General features: G+C 36.9%; 1 protein-coding gene and 1 long non-coding RNA gene across 7 annotated transcripts in view; both read left to right on the forward strand.

Annotated features, from left to right (window-relative positions):
* Nucleotides 1-9,651, forward strand: part of LOC105269430 (uncharacterized) — a 15,060-nt gene extending 5,409 nt beyond the window's left edge. Inside the window, exon 3 of the long non-coding RNA XR_892440.1 lies at nucleotides 9,408-9,651. This is a non-coding gene — a long non-coding RNA (uncharacterized lncRNA). The remainder of the gene's footprint in view (nucleotides 1-9,407) is intronic.
* An 8,255-nt stretch (nucleotides 9,652-17,906) lies between these two features.
* Nucleotides 17,907-20,530, forward strand: LOC105269433 (prolonged depolarization afterpotential (PDA) is not apparent). 6 transcript variants are annotated; one of them, XM_011309656.1, is made up of 6 exons: nucleotides 18,284-18,534; nucleotides 18,631-18,933; nucleotides 19,123-19,282; nucleotides 19,517-19,622; nucleotides 19,778-20,150; nucleotides 20,343-20,530. In XM_011309656.1, the coding sequence occupies exons 2-6, from the start codon at nucleotides 18,777-18,779 to the stop codon at nucleotides 20,417-20,419; spliced, it is 873 nt and encodes a 290-aa protein (XP_011307958.1). In that variant the 5' UTR covers nucleotides 18,284-18,534; nucleotides 18,631-18,776; the 3' UTR covers nucleotides 20,420-20,530. The 6 variants fall into 6 exon arrangements, with proteins under 6 accessions (XP_011307961.1, XP_011307958.1, XP_011307956.1 ...); XM_011309655.1 differs by having other exon boundaries at nucleotides 18,285-18,376; nucleotides 18,433-18,933; XM_011309658.1 differs by having other exon boundaries at nucleotides 18,285-18,376.
* Nucleotides 20,531-21,034: the final 504 nt, after the last annotated feature.

Below are 21,034 nucleotides of genomic sequence, written 5' to 3' on the forward strand. Positions count from 1 at the left end.
TTTGTGACGTCAATGGGGGAATTGGAGTTCATTGGGGAAAGGCCCAGGGTTTCATTTATCGAAGTGTTTAATGATTATTGGGGTAAGTCCCCTGATGAATGAGTCTTTCTTATACTGTATTTTGCTGGGGAACTACGTGAGAAATAAAGTAATTATTCTAAATTGTTGGGGAACTACCGGAGTAATAAGATGGTTTATCCTTTAGAAATAACTGAGAGTTGGGGTATACAACACCTCCCCATTTAAAATTGGAAATACCATTTACAATCAATTATAATCGGGTATAAGGACATGATCTTACTGGTTTATATTAATTGAATTGAAATCTATTAGTGAGCGATTAAAATTGTAGTTACACTTGGAATTTCTATTTAAAATTAATTTAAAGCTTAATAACTAATTTATCCTTGATTTATCTTTACTAATATTTTCTTATCTCGATACTTGGTTTAATGTTGAGTGAATATAATTCTTCATTAAATTGCTTTTTTTTTTATAATGGAGTTGTACTTCTGCGAGTCCTGAGGCAGTTGGAACGTTGCATCTGGGGTGGACAGTCGTAGTCTGATTCATCTGTAGTTTCTGAAGTTCTTGATGACTCGAGGACTGGTGGTAATGAGTATCTACCTCGATTGATGATAACATCCGGTTGTGGTAGTAATGGTTCCATGTGAATATCAGATTCGATATTACAGTTCACGAAGTTTTTTATGACTGGCGCGAGTGACTCTCTTGGACGTGAGGTTGTCATGTTATAGCAGAGTCGTTTGATATGGAGACAATTGCAACATCGATAGCAGCAATACGTAGAAATGATGAAGAATATGGAGCCAATAAGACTCAGAATGATTGTGTACCAGGACATGCGTGTATTGGTTGGTGTTTCATTAATTTTCGAAGATAGGATATCATTGATTTCGTGGAGTTTCTTGTTTGTAAATCTTAAATCGTTCAAATCAATGTTAATTAATTGTATTGGTTTTAAAATTGGCGGTGCTAAATGGTCTTCTTTTACTTCGTCGCAGTCCAGTGTGGAAGGAATATTGGTGTTAATCATATAATGAGTCGCATTTTTCTTATCCTGATTACTGGTTTCCAGAATGTAGGCATTAGTGTAGCCTCTACAGTCTTCGTTGAGTTGAATAATTCCAGATTGTTGTAGATTTACGTCTTCTATTTGATTTTGTGGCTTATCATTACAGATAAGGGTTAGAGTGATGGGCTTCTGAAGAACATATATCCATTGGTTTGCGTCTAGATAGTGCCAGATTTCCGTGGTTGCTTTGACAACTCTAGTGTTACAGGAACTCGGGAGATGATTGATGTGGGAGGACATAATTTGTAATTCACAATTTGGCTGATCTGTTGTTCTGATGATGTGTTGTCCGTAACATATGTACTTCCTGCTGAGATACTGCTTGCATTCCGAAAGAGATTGAAGGCTCAGGAAGTGGGATTTTGATTGGGAAATAAGGAGATAATCATTCTCTGGTTGTATATATGTAAAATTGGAATCTATTTCATTCAAAATTGGCAATGGGATTAATCGATAAATATTAAATTTCGTTTTTGTTACTAATGGGACGTATAGATTGAAAATTACGTCTCTTTTTGTAACTGTGACTTTGACATTCGTAATGTTATAAAATATTGCGAGGCTTTGAGATTCTGGCGTTATTGCAAATTCGAATTGATCTTGATATTTGATTAATTCTTCGTAAAATATTTTGGGTGTAATCACTGAAGGTGAAATAATATTATGTATGGCAGATTCGATGGATTCAATGTACAAAGTATATTCTTCCGAGATAATTGAAGATAGTGCGAATAATCTGGAGGTTTGATCGTTCATTATAATTTCTAGATTAAGGTTGGAAAGTCGAGATGTCGTTTGTGTCGAAAATTCATTAAGTTTTTTTATATTGTTTTTTATCGTAATTTCTTGTTTTCTTATTGCGTTAAATGAGTCATTGAAATTTCTGATTGTGCTTATTACAATTTGACCTTGTGTTTTTATCAAATTGTGAGTAGGATCGTCATTATTGGATAATTTTTCGATATTATCATTATAATATTTAGCGTCATCGGCATCTGGTGCACCCCAAAGCCGGTTGAATACGTGGGATACTCCATTAATGAGTCCACGACGTTTTCGGTGTGAGGGATCTATGGTCAATTGTTGCAGAATATCGTTTTTTATCTTAATTTTTTGAATTTCGTCATTAATGATCTCCATGTTGCGTTCACAATGGAAACTGACACGATCAAGTTCGGTTAAATCCTTTAATATTGATCTGCAGAGATTTTGCGTTGACGCGAAATTACGTGTCAATATTTGTCGAGCTTGATTTAGATTCGTGAGGTTGATATGCATTACGAGTAATATTTGGGAATTAGAAATTTGCGCGATTCCTTCTTCATTATAAAATATCGCGTTGGAGTGGTTCAAAGGGTAGATTTTGTGATGGGAACAATCAACTAGGATTAGGGAGAGTAGGAGTAATAGGAACTTCGGAATCATCTGAAAAATACCGTTTCAAGAGGTTAGTGTGGTACTTTATGACTCTTTTGCCTACTTCTACGTCAACTGTATGATTGTCATAAATTTTTATGATTTTAAATGGTCCTTTGAATTGTTTCGAGAGTTTCTTACTTAATCCGATCTTGCTTTGTTGATCTCGGATGCATACAAGGTCGTTAACATCGAATTTCTCGGGATGTTGGTTCCGATCATAGTATTCCTTGCTTCGTACCTTGGCATTTACAAGATTCTCACGAGCGATTTTGAAGGATGTATTGAGTCTCGATTGTAGAGATTGAATATAATCGTCGTAGGAATAATGGAACTCGGGCTCTTGGGCAATTGAGGAAGGAATATAGGCCTTAGATCCGAATACTAATTCATAGGGGGTGAAATTAGTGGATTTATGAATCGATGTGTTGTAGGCAAACATGGCAAATGGCAGGTATTCATCCCAATCGGTTTGTGTTGGTTTAATATAATGTTTGAGATAATCTTTGAGTGTGAGATGAGATCTTTCTAGAGCACCATTTGTCTGGGGGTGATAGGGAGTAGTGGTTAGATGCCTTGTCTTAAATAATTTAGTCAATTCCTTGATTAAATTTGACATGAAGTCTGTGCCTTGATCAGTGAGAAATGTCTTGGGAATTCCAAATTTAGTAAAAATTCGAATGAGGACTTGTGTAACTGTTTTAGCTTCATGATTTGGAATTGCATAAGCGAAGGAGTATTTTGTCAAGTCGTCTTGTGCAGTGAGAATGAATTTATTACCCGATTGTGCGATGGGTAAGGGTCCTACAATATCAATGGCTAATCGTTGAAATGGTCTATCTGATGTGGTGGTAATTGCCATAGGCTGTTTCGTTGGATTAAAATTTGTTTTATTTAATTGACATGAGTGACACATCTTTACGAATTTTCTGATGTCACTTTTCATAGTAGTCCAGTAATAACGTTCCTTGACTTTTCCATACGTCTTATTGAAACCGTAGTGCCCGGCTAGTTTGCTGCAATGATTTTCTTCGAGAATGACTTTAATTTCTTCTCTAGTTTTGGGGGTGATTTTCGCGATATTAAATAGTTTAATTTCAGACTTGGGAAAAACGAACTTTAACATTTCATTTAAAAGGTGTGTTTGAATGTTGGGACTCTTCAATGGAGGAACAAAGACGAATGGTTTATTACCAATTGATTTTCTTAGATTTTGCAAACTTTCAAAAATATCTCCATATTTAAATTTATCGTGATGGAAATTTCTAGCATATAATAGGTAGAATGTTTGATTGTTGCTTTTGAGTTGATTAATTTCGTTGATTCCAGGTTTCAATTCTCTTGTGTCGAAGTTGTTTGAAATATAATCAGAGTATTGATTACTCTCATCGAGATCTTGAGACCAAAGGAGGACAACAGGGTTTTGAATTTTTGTCAGTGGATTATTTTCCTTGGGGAATTCGATAACATCTTGATTAGTATAGTGGAATTTGATAAAATCCTTGGAATTGAATTCTGACTTAGAAATGTGATTAACTTGAATTGGGTTTGATTTTTCGTTTAGGTCTGGATTTTCGTCCTCGGGGAAAAGTCTTGAGAGGCCATCAGCATTGGAATTTACTCTTCCCGGCTTGTATTTGATTTCATAATCATATTCGTTTAACGCGATTCTCCATCGTACTAATTTAGATGAGGGCTTCTTATGATTAAATAGCCATTGTAAAGCGCGATGATCTGTGTAAACAGTGAATTTACGACCAAAGAGGTATGGTCTGAAATTTTCGATGCAGTTTATGATCGCAAGACATTCTTTTTCAGTTGTCGAGTAATTTTGTTCTGCTGGGTTTAAGGTTCTGGAGTAGTAAGAGACAGGTAGGTCTTTACCGTCTTTGAGCTGGGACAATACGCCACCGATACCTACGTTTGAGGCATCACAAGTGACAATGAAAGGTTCTGAAAAATTGGGGTACTGCAGAATTGGATTTTCGGTGATGATTTTCTTTAGTGTTATGAATGCAGTTTCTTGAGTCTCTGACCAGATAAAAGGGACATCGTTTTTTAATAATGATGTGAGTGGTTTTGCAATTGTAGAAAAATCACGAATAAATTTTCTGTAATACCCGATCATGCCTAGGAAAATTTTAATGTGTTTGATGTTCTTGGGACGTGGAATGTTATTGATGGATGCGATTTTCTTGGGGTTGGCTCGTACGCCTTCATTCGAAATTACATGCCCGAGATATTCGCATGCTTGTTTGAGAAATTCGCATTTGTCGGGTTGGAGTTTCAAATTATTATCTCGTAATCTTGAGAAGACATTTTGTAATTTCAAATTATGATCTGAAAGTGATGAACCGTAGATGACAACATCATCGAGATAGACGAAACATTGTATATTGTTTAACCCCATTAAAACATTGTTCATCATCCGTTGAAATGTGGCTGGTGCAGTTTTTAACCCAAATGGCATTCGTGTAAATTCATAATGACCGCTTGGGGTCGAAAAGGCAGTTTTTTCTGCGTCTTGGGGATTCATGGGGATTTGATGGTAGCCACTAGCTAAGTCTAGAGTTGTAAAATAATTGGCGCGTCCTAACTGATCGAGAATGTCTTCAATATTGGGAAGTGGGTACGCGTCACCGACTGATTTCTCGTTCAATTTCCTGTAGTCAATTACGATACGCCATTTGCGTTCGCCTGATGCATCTAACTTTTTTGGTACTACCCAGAGGGGGCTTGACCATGGACTCATTGAGTGTTGGATAATCCCTTGTTCTAGCATTTTATTGATTTGGTTATTCACTTCGTCTTTGTGAATTTCTGGATAACGGTAAGTTTTTGTATAGATTGGATCGTCATTAGTCATTTTAATTGAATGAGTTACCGCAGTAGTTTTTGTCAATAGGTCTGTAGGTAAGTGAAAAATGTCATTGAATTCTTCGCACATTTTCTCTATTGATTCTTTTTCTTCTGGATTTAGGTGATCTAACCGTAGATTTTCTTTGAGGATTTTTGTTCGATTTTCCGGCGAGTTTTCGCTCTGTCCAGGGGCGAGTTTAAAAATGGTCGCTTCTCTTGATAATGATTGAATAGTTAGATTTGGGATTTCCAGAGTTTTAATTACATCCGATGTGTTAACGATTGTGGTGAGTGCTTCATTTTCATTGATTTCGACGATTGCGTTAGGAATTACAAGACTGGGATCATTGATAAATTTTTGACAAGAGATTACGCCTTCTTTTAGTCCCAGAGGATTTATTATACTCACTCGAGTGATCATTTCTGATCGTGCGCTGATTGTGATCATCGAATTATTTTTGGGTTGGGGAACATTTTGAAACAAGGGAATTGGCTGCATGATTGATGCGATTTTGATATTTGAGTTTTCGTAGTCAATTTTGCATTTATGGGCATTGAAAAAGTCGAAACCTAATAATCCATCGAAGGGAATATTAGTCGAATCATGAATTAAGTGGAATTTAGAGTTGAGAGCGATTTTTTCATGTTGTAATTGGATATTCGTTCCACCGATAGTGGCAATAGGAGCGTTTGGTGTTATCCCGTTTAATGTAATAATTTCGGGATCTGTGATACTGAATTGGTTTAGGGCTGATGTTTTGAGAAGTGATATTGCTGCGCCTGTATCCAGCAAGAGTTTGAGCGTTTTATTTCCAGCTCTTGCATTTGGGCATTGGAACAATACGTATGTTAGATTATTAGAAATCGTGGGGATGTTCATTTGAAGGAAATTACCGAATTCCTGCGTGATTTGATGAATTTCGTTTGAATTATTAGATATTTGATTTTCATTACTGACTCCTTGACTCATAGGGAATTCGTTATAATTTGAAGTATTATGTGGAGGTTGTGGAGTCTGATTGTGATAATGAATCTGGGCATTATGATTCCCTCGATTTTGATTTTGATTCTGGTAATTTGAGTGGTTAGAATTTTTTTGATTGGGATTTTGTCGGTTGGAGTTATGATGCTGAGGGGGTCTGGGGTTGTTTCCACCATTTCCTCGTTGATTATTTACCCAAATTCTTTTCCTACATTCAGAAATAGTGTGCCCAATTTTCTTGCAATAATTACATTGTAAATTAATTTGGTTGACGTTTGATTGAGCTTTGTTAGTTCGATAATCATTTTGATTGACTTGGGAGGTTCTGGAATTTTGAGGATTTTGGCCATTGGCACTTGAGAAATTTACCAAACGCATTCTGTTTGTTCGCGAGAAATGTGTAACCTGTTGGTTTTTAACTTGACAATCTTGAGATGAATGATCTGTGCGATTACAGTGGTGGCAATTTTGTTGATTTTGAAAGTTATACTTGTTTCTAAGGGCTTTTTCCTCTGTCAATGCGGCGGTAAGTGCCTGATTCATAGTCGAAAAATCTCGATATCTTAACATTTGAGAGATTGGAGCATGAGTGTGGTAGATAAACCGATTCCTTGTCATGTCATTTGTCATTGCGATACGGCCTTTTAGAGTGCTTTCATCTGTTTCGGATGCGTGAATCGCGGCTAAAATTCGTGAAGAATACTCTTCGAGTCTCTGATAAAATTGTGATACGGTCTCATTGCGACCTTGAGAAATATGATTCAATTCTTCTAACAATTGATCCATAGATTTTTTATCTTGGTATAAATTTAATAACAAATCAGAAATTTCTTCCCATGTTGTGAGGTTACAGTGGATGTCGATTTGTTCTCTAGCCTTTCCTGTGATTTTACTTTTGACAAATAATAATAAGGGTTGTTTTTGGAATTGTGTTGCGAGTTCAAACACTCCGTCGATTTGTTTCACGAAACTACGCACTTGTAATCGATTCCCGTCAAATTGGTTTGGTATTAATTTTGTAAGGAAGTTTAATGTCAACTCCTCTCCTGGATGTTGTCTACTCTGATTGTTCGTGGGATTTTGAAGATTTTGGAATTGTTCATTTTGAGGAATTTGGATATTTGGATTGATTGGAACTTCATCCATTTTTGTGAGTTAAGGATTTATGGATTAAGGGGCAATCTCAGTCGAAGATACAATTCATATCTGAGTGTCAGTACTCACAGTTGTTGTTGGATAACTCCCGGCTGGTGCTGAAGTTGCTAATTTCAGATAAGAATCCAATCCTGGGACCGTTGATCCTTAAAGAGATGTTGGTGATGGTCTAATTTTACACAATACTGTCACTTATGTCCAGGTTGGAATTTATATATTCCGTTGAATGCACTGGTTTTTTCACAAGAGTTAGACCAATCCCATCCTCGTCGCCAAATTTTGTTGGATTCCGTAGAATAAAAAGTACATTGAGGTAACTTTAAAATTAACTAATACTTTTATTCACGAAAATGTATATATGATTAACAACTAGTGAGACTTGAGGTACTCTGATTCGAGCAATTTCGTCTGGATTGTACAGAGGTTCTGATCTATTCGTTAACCTTGCTAAACTAATTCTAACTTAAAATATAGAAGTTCCCTCATTTAAATGTAACTAAGGGCGGATTGGTGAGTGGAAGGGGAAAGAAAGGAAAAATGGCGAATATGTCCATATTTTGGACATCAAGGGTTTTAGAACGGCTAGGTTTGTGACGTCAATGGGGGAATTGGAGTTCATTGGGGAAAGGCCCAGGGTTTCATTTATCGAAGTGTTTAATGATTATTGGGGTAAGTCCCCTGATGAATGAGTCTTTCTTATACTGTATTTTGCTGGGGAACTACGTGAGAAATAAAGTAATTATTCTAAATTGTTGGGGAACTACCCGAGTAATAAGATGGTTTATCCTTTAGAAATAACTGAGAGTTGGGGTATACAACAACACAAATGAGTAAATGATTGACACTATGATAGAATCACTATGCACAATCACCAATTACTTCAAGCAGAAAATCTGAACTGTCACTTGGTTACTAAGCACGTCTGCATTTAATGCTCCAAAAGAACATTTTGAAATCGAGAAATGGAATACATTTGGAAATTTTGACGACGCCCCGTCCCTCCCGTAATTTTACGGTCAAATCCGACCAATCGGTCAAGTGCAATACAATTGATGACTACGGTTTCTGCAGACAGTCTCGAAGAGAAATATCCCTCCGAAATAGTTTTCACTCGAATTCTGAAAATCCCTTGCACTCTGCCTTCCACATATCCTATTTAGTTAAGAAAAATATATAGAACTTGTTGCGATTAATTGAAAATTTGATTCTCAACATTGTTAGAAGGAAAAAGTAGAAAACGAAATTTAAAAGGTATCTTAAGGTAAATAATAATTGAAGCGATCAAATTGCGCTATGACACACTCAACAGCGTGAAAAATTCTACAAGATGAAATACAAGACATTTCATAATTTTAAATTTCATCAGTCTTACAGGAGAAAAGGTTTTATTTGTAATTTTTCTTTGAAACTACATAGACCCTTCATTTCTGCTGAGTTATTGACCTAAATGTAAAATAATTATTACAGCACCCTGTTTTGCTCCCCGCTATAGATGGCTCTCACGACGGGTTTACACACACACATGCAGACATAACGTAAGGCAATCTCCGAAGGATTAAGCCGAAGGCACAGATATAAAATAGCATGTGCGCCTCGAGCAGGAAAGCACTGACTTTTACGCTTGATGCATAATGTACTATTTTTCTCGGTGGTACGGGTTGAAAATACGCATAACTCACCGATTCGACATTAATTTGGTTTTCGTGTTCATTCATTCCATGATGCGTACGCAAAACAGTGATCAGGCGAACGTGGAATTTACCGAGTAAGATAGTGATTGCATGATTGCACGCAAATTGCATTAATAAATCATTTCCTTTCCTAAAAATGCATTTCTTGGTAATTCCATTTTTCTGTTTTCCACCTCACTCACCGCGGAACTGATGATTTTTTTTGCAGATAGTCAGACGAGCATAATAAGGAGTGAAATAAAAAAAATGGTTTGTACCCTCTGCCAGTTGCACGTGCTATAGCCGATTAAGACCTTCATCAAGTCTTTTGGATCTTTCCAACACAGAGAACTTATGATCTTCCATATATCTCGCATGAATACGCATTTTATTCATAAAAAAAAATTTATAAAGCATGTATCAAGACAATCGGATTTAAAATAAACGGGAGTTTCAATTTTATGGGAAAACAAGCAGTGTGCAGCATCATTTCTACTCTACGTGTTTTTCTTCCATTTTACTTTCTACCAATTTATTGCTAGTATGACTTAGATAAATGTGACCGAATGAATCTCCTCTTGAACTATAACACCTAATACACAAATCATAGATATCGCACGTATTGAGCAAACAGTCGTACATACTTTTTCTGATTAAACATTAATTTTGTGCAAGAAGGTCATACAAACATTTTTCAATGGGACGATGAATCCTCACATTTCAAAGCGTTTCGAATCATCTGAACCCGATTTCGAGTGATTTTTACTGAAATTTTGTCGAAAGAAAAAATGTTCTTATTGTCGAAATCTCATCAATGCCTTGAAACTCAGCTTGTACGTTCAAAACGTTGTAAATAATGCAGTCTAAGATAAAAAACTAATTGCAATGTTTACTTATAAAGGCGTTAATAGATTTGCTTAAAAACTCACAGATACATGTTTAAAAGTCGTTAGCAGCATTGAGAATCGTTATCCTGCGAGAAAGTGTTCGCACGAATTTACCAATGGTATTGAAGAAACAAATAGGATATGCTGTGGTAATTGATATCATATAGTTTTCTTTGCTAATGAATTAGCAACTCGCACCCGAACGGTTATTCACAATATATAATTGATATAACAATGTAATGATTTACATTGTTATCATTGCCACTTATATTGATAATGATAATTAATTCCCTTCCAAGAGTTCTAGAACTGATTTCTAAAACTAAGTGGCTGTATAATATTGTTCACATTACTTTCAAATTTGGATGAGATATTGTTGTAGACGAATTATGCATACCCAATCAAATGAATCAAACATAACGAGTGCAAAGAAACCATCACAAAACTCACATTCAAGAACAATGACATAAGATTTTGAATTTGTAATGACGGTAATAGATGTCACATCACTAGGTACTGTTGGTATTGCTGGTATCGAAAGTGATGTTAAAAACTCTAGTTGAAATCCTTTTGAGCATAAAATTCCGAGATATGGAAGAGATTTCAATATTAAAGAAAAAATAATAAAAAATAAACAACTATTGTCGCTATCACTTTCATCTTCGAACTCGGTTCAAAAGACACTTGAGTGAATTTTTCAAGCCATCCAGGAGTTGATTCAAATCAATTTTTTTTTCAATTATCGTCAAAATCCGAAATTTCCAAAAAAAATTGAAAAATTGAAAAAAAAAATTATACCAATCGAAACGAATTCGAATTAATGTGGATGGATAGAACTCGACAGTGACTACATTAAAAAAAAAATTACTTGATTGCATGCATCAAGTCGCGCGCAATTCAAAAAAATTTTAAAAAATTGAAAAAAACGTTTGTCACATGCATACACCCATACATACATACGTACGGACAGGGTCTAAAAATTGCATTTTCGAACTTTTTGGACCATAATGGATTAATCCAACACAAAAAAACAAAAACTTATTTCTGCACGATTACAATGCTCCCGTTTCGGGAACAAAAATTGTTGATAACATAGAGAAAAACTCTGAATGTTACATTTAGATGGTCCAATATCATCTGAAACGTATATCTTTGTTATACTCCAATAAACTGTTTTTAAGGCCTTGCACATTGGCAGAATATTGCGAAAATGTCCTTGAAGAAATGTTTAACAACTGTTTGAAAAAGTTGGTTTTAGATGATTTAAATTCGTCCAAAATGTGGATGCATCCTACTCTTTCGAAAACTGTTTCTACGCCGTTCTCGCAGAAAATTGAGTTTGAATCGAGAATAGCCGTTTTGTACAATCTTTTTGCTCAACTCGCGCGCTATAAATTATGCTCCTAAATTATTTCGGTTCTCTTTTCAAAATAGGATTTGTATTCAAGATTCTAAAGCAAAAACTCTGGAGGGAACATCTTGAGAAATTGATAAAAATCCGTATGGATTATTATTATGAGGAAAAAAATCAAGTGGGGCGCGTAGTTTTTGAAATATTGCAAAAAGTTTTGTATAGAAAGTGGAATATCTCAGAAACTAGTGATTCCGCTGAGTTTGAATCCCAAACTTTGTTATCATGAGACCGAAAGTCTTACATGACTTCAGGTTCCTATCTCAATTATTTTTGGAGTTATAATGAGGCCAAACATTATAACTCCAAAACGATGAAAAAACATGTAGTTGACTTTTGAGCCGGAGACATTTAACCATTACTTTATTTGTTAGTTTTTTCTCGCATTTCTTACTCCTATCAATATAATTGGTAGCTTCCGAATGAATCCATAGCTATTCCGGCAAAGATTTTTTGGAAAAAAAAAGAAAAATGGCCGTATCCCTTAAAGGAATCATCCGACCCACCCCATTTTCAATAGGAAACATTGTGCTCATAAGAAGAAACTTGCTGCCTGTTGGTTTTTTAAATTAGAGCGGACAACGATCTTTTCGAAAAAACAGAAAGGTAAAAATATCTCGGAAACTTTGTACCAATGACTATATAGGGTTCCATTGATCTAGGTGGAGACTATTGAGGTCAATATTTTGAAAGAAAAAGTTGAATCGAGCCAAGAGTGTTGCACATATTTGCAAAAAATGCTTAAAAAATAAATGGCTCTTTATCCGAAACTATTATACGGCTTCAGCGAGTTCTGCGGCCAGTGCTAGGTTTAGTTAGGATCTGTGATGTGATAAAATTGCAGATCTTTTTGAATTTTTTTTGTCCTGTTATTGTTCCATTTTCTCAAAATCCGATTCGCAAAAAGTTTTTCGTATTTTAACGTTTCAGACCATTCTGCATCATTAGCAAATCTGTAATGGCAGGTGGGATAGAGTGGTATGAATGAGAGTGTGAATGAATAAAAATAGGAAGGCCAAGATATGGAAAATATAGCAAATGCACCGCATAAAAGTACAATAGAATCACGACAATACACTTAATATAATTAATCCATCCAAGGGGAAAGCAAGTATCGGAGGATACCGTGGAGTGGCCGGGAGTTATCTGTCGAATTACGTGCCCAGGAGTTATCGGCAGAATTATGTGCCCAGAAAAGATACCTCGCGTTTCAGAAGCCCGGCTTGCTAGAGGCTACAGAAACTGCAGACCAGACAAGGAACTGTGGAGGACAAGACGTACGGTTAAGTCGCAGTGATAGCCTGCACTCCCACCTTTCGTGGGGATGGACCGCCGAAGATGGCCGGCCTTGTGGCATGAAGAAACCCACCGCTGCGGGGTACCCAAATGAGAAAAGTAACCAGCCGAAAAATCTTCCGAGGCAAATCGCGCAGATCATCCTCTGGTCCTGGCTGATGCGAGCGGAAGAAGAGGAAACGGTGGAGAATGAGAGAGTCGTCGGTGAACCGCGGCAACGTTCGGACGTGTGCAGAAGTCGACCTGCGAGGCCCTGCGACCGAGCCCGTTCTTGTCCCGATGTCGCCCGTTTGAGTCACAGCAAATAAAACATAATCGGTGTAGACCGGAATAGAAATAGCGATAGAAAGTAACGGAGTAAGGAGAGTGGGTGTGATTAGTGTATTGTCCCGCCTGACTGAGTGAATAGAGAAGAGGAGTTATACCTCAAGAATAAAGAATATTAATAACCATGCGAAGTCGAGTAGATCCTCGGACCCTGCCTTCTCTTCAAAATCTGCATACTGAGCAGCGTAGACACGTACTCTTATCCTAGCACCGCATCGCCAGGAGGAGCACTTAGCGAATCTAGAGAAAACACACTACACGTGTACTTACAAGTGGGAGTATGAAGGGGCCAGTTAGGGGATCGGAGCAATACAAAAAACGCGGTTTTAAGGGTTGCATCAAGCCGCAGGTTAAAGGTCCGGTCTCGTCCTGAGATGATACTGAGTTAACAAAGTTGTCATTTGTGACGAAGTTAGGAGGCTTAGGATTAGGGTGGTATAGATGTGGACAGCAATCGCGGCAAGCAAAGATCTGCACCTGGCAAAAGCGTTACAAATTACACAAAAAAACAACATAAACTTCTCTGAATTATGTTTTGGAATGTGAGAGGATTTCAAGCGCACAACTAAGACTTTCTGGCTGCCTCTGTAAACACAGACACATAATTATCTGTTAAAATTCATCTAGATCCTCTAGATCAACGAGAATACAATTTTCCTGAAATTGCGACAATGAGAATTGACCAGGCAGTCAGAACTGGTGGATTGCCGATCATTTTGCAGAGAAACCTGAGGACTCAACGACTGGACGACCCTGATCTGTCTAATCCAAAAATTGAGATGGTGGCCGTTAAAATTACCAATGTTCAATCCCAACTTAAAGTGTACCTCTGCTATCGTCATCCAGCAGAGGGGACTCTTCGCAAGGACTACTGGGAGAAAATAATTAATACAGCGGGACAACATGCAAACTGTCTCCCGGTGGGGGATTTTAACGCTCACTATATTTCACAAAATCGTGGGAAAATAAGCCTCAATGAAGAAAAGGTCTACGAATGCCTCCGGAACAGTACTCGTGGGACTTGCATGGACGAGAACACAGAAATACAAAGTTCGTCTGGGGCTAACGAGAGCCACACGGAATACCAAGAGATCTCTGGACTGCTGAAGAACAGGATCAAATACAATGGAGTAGCAAGGCGACACTTTAAGAAAGAGAACAGAAAAAATCGCCTACTCAAACGAGCAGCGAGAGGAGCCGCCAGACGGTGAAGGCTATGAAAAGGTTAGCACCTGCACACAGCACTTCCAGCGATCAAACATTGAGACCTGTGAAAGAGCCAATAAGGCTACTTTCTCACAGGTCGCAAAAAAGATGATCAGGTTTGTGCTCATACCAGAGAACTACCCAGATCAGAAGATTACCCAAGAAGGGATAAAGGGCCTGAACGTACTAATTAGATCCCAAATCCTCTCTCTACCGGAGGGGACAAAGGGAAAGGGTGGTGCGGCCTTTGCAGGCTGCTCCTTCCAACGATCAGGCTTCTCACAGGCCATGGTCCGTTGCAAAATCATAGGCATGAGCGAGGACGCTCTGTGCAGATTTTGTAAAAGGGAATCGGAGGATAGTCTACATATTCTATGCGACTGCCCAGTCTTAGCGGTGACAAGATTGCAATACCAGGAGATCGCCTTCCCACGAGCGATCAGATCAGGCAGCAGCAAGGATCGCATTTCATAAAGCCGGACTTGAAATTTAATCTGTAACCCAATCTAGGCAGAGCTACAATAATTCGAAACAGAGCTTGGTGGCGGCAGGGAAGATAAACCGCCCATCCGCGAAATTTAACTAAGTTTGATGAGAAGTAAGGATCCGGGCCTAGCTCATGTTAGGGCGACGTAGTAGTGTGCTAACGTGCCGCAAAACCGAACTATTCAACTTTACAAAGAGCGCACGGTTTTACGTCTAAATGGCACTATGGCACTTGATGCAGCTCTTCAATATAAAGAGCATAACTTCCTCATACTCTTCGATTCTCTCACTGTACTCTAGAGTCTCCAATCGATGGAGTTAGACACAAGAACGAACTCGCATATGATGATTATGAAAAGAAAATATACAGATTTTCACGATAACAATGGCCGCAGCGGTATCATTTCCTTTTACTGGATTCCTACTCATACACAGGTACTCACATAGATAACCGTGAAAGTGTTGTTCTACCGCTCCGTACTTCTGCTCAGTGTCCTTGAGATCTCTCCAGGCCCTCTCTATGCTTTGTGTGTGTGCCCCAGTCACAGGATCCACAAAATTGATAGAGTGGTTAACGGTGAGGTGTTTGTATCCCTTCTTGCTTAGTTGGTTGTATGACTTCCATGGATCATAAATGATAATCGTTCCAGGTTTAACCCCTCTTTCTATAATGTGCACTAAGGTTTTTGCCATCCTGTCCTCACCACTCTAACAGCATGGGCTTTAGTGCCTCGTTCTATAGCCCCAAGTACCCATTTGCCTTCAACGTTGCGGCCGCGATTATATTTTCTGTGGGGACTTTGGTCTCAGCTATTTCGACTATTTTTCCGGGTCCTCCCAACTGAACTGTGTGTTCCTCGCACCAGCCAATTAGGGTTTCCCTCACATAGTTAGACCAATCAACTACTGTGCTTGCTGACAATCTTAACTCAAAGGTTAGGTAGTCTTGCCTAGGTGGGTTGAGCATTAAATAGAAGGAAATAAACCTTACAACTGTCGTGAGCGGGATGTGGATGTTCCAGAACCATGATCCATGTGTTAGGCTAATATACCCTTCACACTTCACACTGATGTTTTTCTTGCGAGCATGATAGGCGGTTTTCCTCTTAGAGCACCGGAACACCTTCTTATGGTCATCGTAAGCCATATCAGCACTACACTTTGGGCACTTCATCTCACTCATTAACACATGTCAGTCCTGCAGAAACTTCACGACTTTCGCGGAATCACGACACATTTCATCGACCTCGTAGATTCTCATGTTAATCGTATGACTGATTCACCGTGACTGAGGCCTACCGCGTTCGGCATAGGACTACTAACCCAGTTGTTTTTGTATCAGTTTTAAGGAATATCGCAAGGCCACCCTTTGTTTATTGGTGTAACTTGCTCAATTACTGTCTATATATTATCACGCTAATTTGCGATTCCAGATCTTTTATTTGATACAAGATTTGTTCATTTATCTTTAGTTTACGCTGAAATACTCTCGTAAGTTTGCGGTGGAGTGATACCCGATGTTTACAAGTACGGTAAAGTATGTTTACAAGTACTATCCAACTAATTAGTCTTTTGACTATAGTGAGAACTATGGTAGAGTCATTTGAATTTATGTAGTATCATGGCCGACCTAGATGGCGTTTTGGCTCGCGGGTCAAGTAACGCTTAAGAAGTATTAAACTGCGTGCAGCGATGCGAATACGGTCTGAGTACGTGGGTACGGTTAGCCGTCAATCCTCACCGGAGGAGCGAAAAAGTAATCAATTGTCAGTAGCCTTAACTAGTCTTGGACTATAGAGTGAGCTGTGCTTCACTTTTTCCCTGGACACAATTTCCCCGAAAAAAATTTCCCCGGACCAAATTTCCCTGGACAAAATTTTCCGAAAATCCTTCCAGGAAAAGAAATCAATTGTTATGATCCTAAGGATATGATTGGGTATTTGAAGAGGATTGCATATCGCATCATATTAATTATTGTATTGCCGTTATTTTTTGGCTTAATTGAAGGCTGAGTGGAAGTGTTGGAAGTTGGTGGGTTTTGTATATTATGATTCATGTCAGTTTATTTGAAAATTAATTGGCGTTGAGTTTCGCTGGTACGAGACATTATGTTGAGATTTTGTATTGCTATTGTTTGTGTGAATTGACAATTGTTCATTCATTTATTTCAATTATTTGGAGAATAATCATTTGTATTTCCATGTTTTTGTGTGATCTGGCAATTGAATGTCTTGTAGTGGAGGATTTTTTTTTTCTTTACATCATCATTTTTTCGTTCTTGTTCTCTAATTTTCGTTCCGAAATGATATTTTTGTTTTTTGAGAGAAATTTTGTCCGGGGAAAAATTGCCCTAGAATCCTGTGTTCATACAATCTGCTTTTTATATTGTTTACAAATTAAAATTTGCATTAGTATTTGGTTCATTAATAAAAGTGGATGTGAAAATTACCATCTCCATGATGAAATCTCGCCTGAATGCATAGGCTAAGACTGCGAGATTAATTTTCATCTAAATTAGAAGATTAATGTTCATCTAGGTCCGTTCTCATTAAAAATTACATTCTGATCGGTTTAAATAACCTCGGGAGTCATTTTCAAATATATCTAATTATAATAAATACAAAATCTAATAAATACAATTAATGGTAATTTATAGGCCAATTATTAGTGGTAATTCTTCTGGTCTCTGGGGGGCTGTTTTTTTTTTAATTCAAATTTGACTTTCTCACAATCCCTACACTCTCCTTTAATATATTGGAAGAGATAAAGGACTTTTAGTATTAAAATTAGATACATTACTAATGATCACAACCCATACATGTGAGCGTAGGCACCCGTAGCGTGTCATATATACTAGTAAAATAAATTTGGTATTTAAGTTTAGAAGCAATTATTTATGGCCGATCAAATAGCTGACAAAAAATCTTACTTGCTTCTTCTAAAAGAGGATAATTATCATAAGCACAATTTTTTAGATAATTCTAATCGTGTGTTCGCACTTATAAAGTATCGTTTGCCTGTCTGAAATTGACAAATAGCTCGATACAAAGAATTTCTAAGTTACCGTTGGTTGGATTAAATGAATACTATTTGCAATTGTTCACTAGTATCAACTGCCGCAGTTCAGTAGACATATTTTTGCAGATGCAGATGCTAACAGCTGGCTGTATCTTGCAGTGAGGGCTAATAGCAAAAATTAATCTCTCAATTGACTCTCGCGAAATTGGCCACAATTAACCCAATAATTATGAATAATCAATTAAGTAAAATTTAATTCCACGGTCATACGGTCGATTTCATCATCGAGTGGAAAAAATCATTTGAATCAAGATGAAGAGGACATTAAGTACTCTTCATCGTAATCAACTGAATTAAAGCAATAATCTAATCTGCATGTCGATGAAAATAATGACGATGGGGCATGTGCGCGTGGGATATGTGTATATATAACAATCGCAATCAGTGCACGTTGGACAGTACAAGTGATGCTTCTACTCCTTGCACTGGACAAAAGTCATAACTGCAGTTTACTTGAATTTCTACTGTTCCTGATAGAAACATCCGCCCAACGATCGCATTTCAATGGTGAAATAACATTTTTTTATATTATCTTCAAATAATAAATTTGTTTTTTCTATTAGTCGATAAAGAAAAGTATCGGAATACATTTTTCATCAAGAGGCAACAATTTGCGAAAAAGTCCTCCAACGCTTTCACTTACGACTACTTATTATCGGACTAGAGTAATTATTAACTGGATTGACAAGAAAAAAAGAGTCAAATGTCAATTCCTTATTTCACTGAGCTGATCTTTATTACATCGAGGAAATTTCCCACAGGAAACATTTGTTGATTGCTCTCTGAAGTGTTCATTATTGAAATTATGGAGTAAATAGAGATGAGTTGTTTGTGATTTCGCAACTCAATTACTGGTTTATATTTTCTCGGCAAAGAGTTTTTTTTTTGTCATTCTGATATAATCGAGATGAGTTCGATTGCAAATGGTATTAGTGATTATCAACTGACTGATAAACAAAAACAATACGCCGCGAATGTTTTGAATGAACGGGAGGATGCACCTTCGAAAATTCAAAAGGTGAGGGAGTGGATTGAATCACACGAGAGTCTTCGCGCTCCAACAGGTGAATGAAATAATAATATAATAATATTTTCTCAATTTATATTTAATTTATCATTTATTAATATTCTATAAAACATTTAATGTTTCTAGTCGGGTGCATTACGAGATTAAAAACAGAAATTATGAGAATAAAAATATGAATTACAATTAAACACTGGCACATGACGAGGTTCGAATTTGTAAATTGCAGATGATTTCACAATTCAGAGATTCCTGAGAGTTTGCAAGTTTGACGTTGAAAGGGCCAAAAAGAAAATGTACAATTATCATGCACAACGAACCGCGTCAGCCGATTGGTTCGCCAATAGAGATCCACTGTTGCCGGAAATGCAGAATTTATTTGAACTGGGGTAAATTGATATATTGACTTTTATACCAGCTAATATTGAAATGGAATGACTGGAAACAAGGATGAAAACGCTCGATTAAAAAGATTCAGCCAGTTCAAGTCACTTTTTCAACATTCCAAATAAATATTTTAAAGCTCTATTGTCATTACCTTATTTGTGATTTATTTGCTTGTAGTTAATTAGAGGTCTAACAATTAATTAACCTGAAGGGAAAAAACCTTTCTTCCTTTTCAGGCCTTTCTTACCTTTGAAAGATGTTGACGATGATGGAAGAATTGTTGTTATTCTCCGTGTGTGCATTCACAATCCTGCACAGCACTCTATAGCAAATGTTATTAAGGTAAACATAATGATGAAGAATAAAAATGATATCTATATTGGCATGATAGAAATAAAAATAATTGCGTCTTAACTAGAATCTTTCAGATAGGAATTGTTGATGAAATATTTTTCATTTATCATGAGATTAACCGACTGATGTTTAAAAAATGACAGGCAGGTTTGATGATCCTCGACTTGGCCTTAAAAGATCACGTTTCTGCATCAGTCTATGGTATATCAGCGATCTTCGATATGACTGGAGTGTCGCTAGATCATGCTCTGCAGATGACTCCAAGTGTTATCAAACGTTTGACTCATGCCTGGCAGGGCTGCTATCCCCTTCGGATTCAGTCACTAAATTTCGTCAATGCTCCAGTATACGTTAATTTAGTGATCAATATTTTCAAATCTTTCATGGATGAAAAATTGAAGTCCAGAACTCTTGTGCACAAAGGATCATCCAAAGAGTTTTTCGAGACTAAAGTTCCGCAAAGATTGCTGCCCGAGGAATACGGCGGCAGCGCTGGGCCTCTCCAGAATTTAATAAGTCATTCACTTTGCCATTATCCATTATTAAAGAAGATAAATATGTTTCAGAGATAGTTATTTATTTTTAATGATTAATGTTATAGTTTTAGGATTTATTTTAGTAAAATTTTAGCTTTTTTTTTACCGTTTCAATTAAATTATTCAACTGTCCATTTCGTTGCAATTTTCTGATCTTTAAATTTTATTTTAGATTACTGGAAGTCCGCAGTTGAAGAAAACAGTCCCTGGCTGAAATCTGGAGAGCAATATCGTCTCGCAACTCCGTGAAGAATTCACTTGCTTATTATCTCTACACTCAATATATTTAAAATGGGATTTTATACAAGAATCAGAACGGTGCTTTTTCAAATATAATATATATTAACACTTCCAATTGAATGCTTTTAAAATTTTTTTCTTTTAGACAATTTTCAATCATCACTACAATTTAAATAAAAGCACACTTAAGTCATGGGCAAGTAGAATTGTCCTAAACTACCACCTAATATCTACCTTAAATGTTTTAAAAATACTAATTACAGTTCTCTTTTATATTTTTTGGAAGAGTTTCCCACCACGTGTACCGAATAATCATCTAAAATAGCAATGAAAGATCAACTGAGTCACAGACCAGTCGTTCTGAGCAATTAACTTCTCTCTTAAAACATAATACATTAGTAAAGTGATACAACACTTCGGTTTCATGAATTATATCCGCATAATTATGAAATCGTCGCGTAGACGAGTTATCGTAGGAGAAATTATCGCTGAAGTTTTTCAATTGATACTTATTCTTCAACTAGAAAAAATAGAGGACATATTTCTCTGCTTATCTCTCATAAAAGATTTTTTCCTTCGTCTTGAATTTTGCAGTCACTTTTACCGCTTGAAATTTAAATTGAA

This window comes from Fopius arisanus, unplaced genomic scaffold (assembly GCF_000806365.1).
Source record: "Fopius arisanus strain USDA-PBARC FA_bdor unplaced genomic scaffold, ASM80636v1 scaffold00069, whole genome shotgun sequence".
Classification (NCBI taxonomy): Eukaryota; Metazoa; Arthropoda; class Insecta; order Hymenoptera; family Braconidae; genus Fopius; species Fopius arisanus.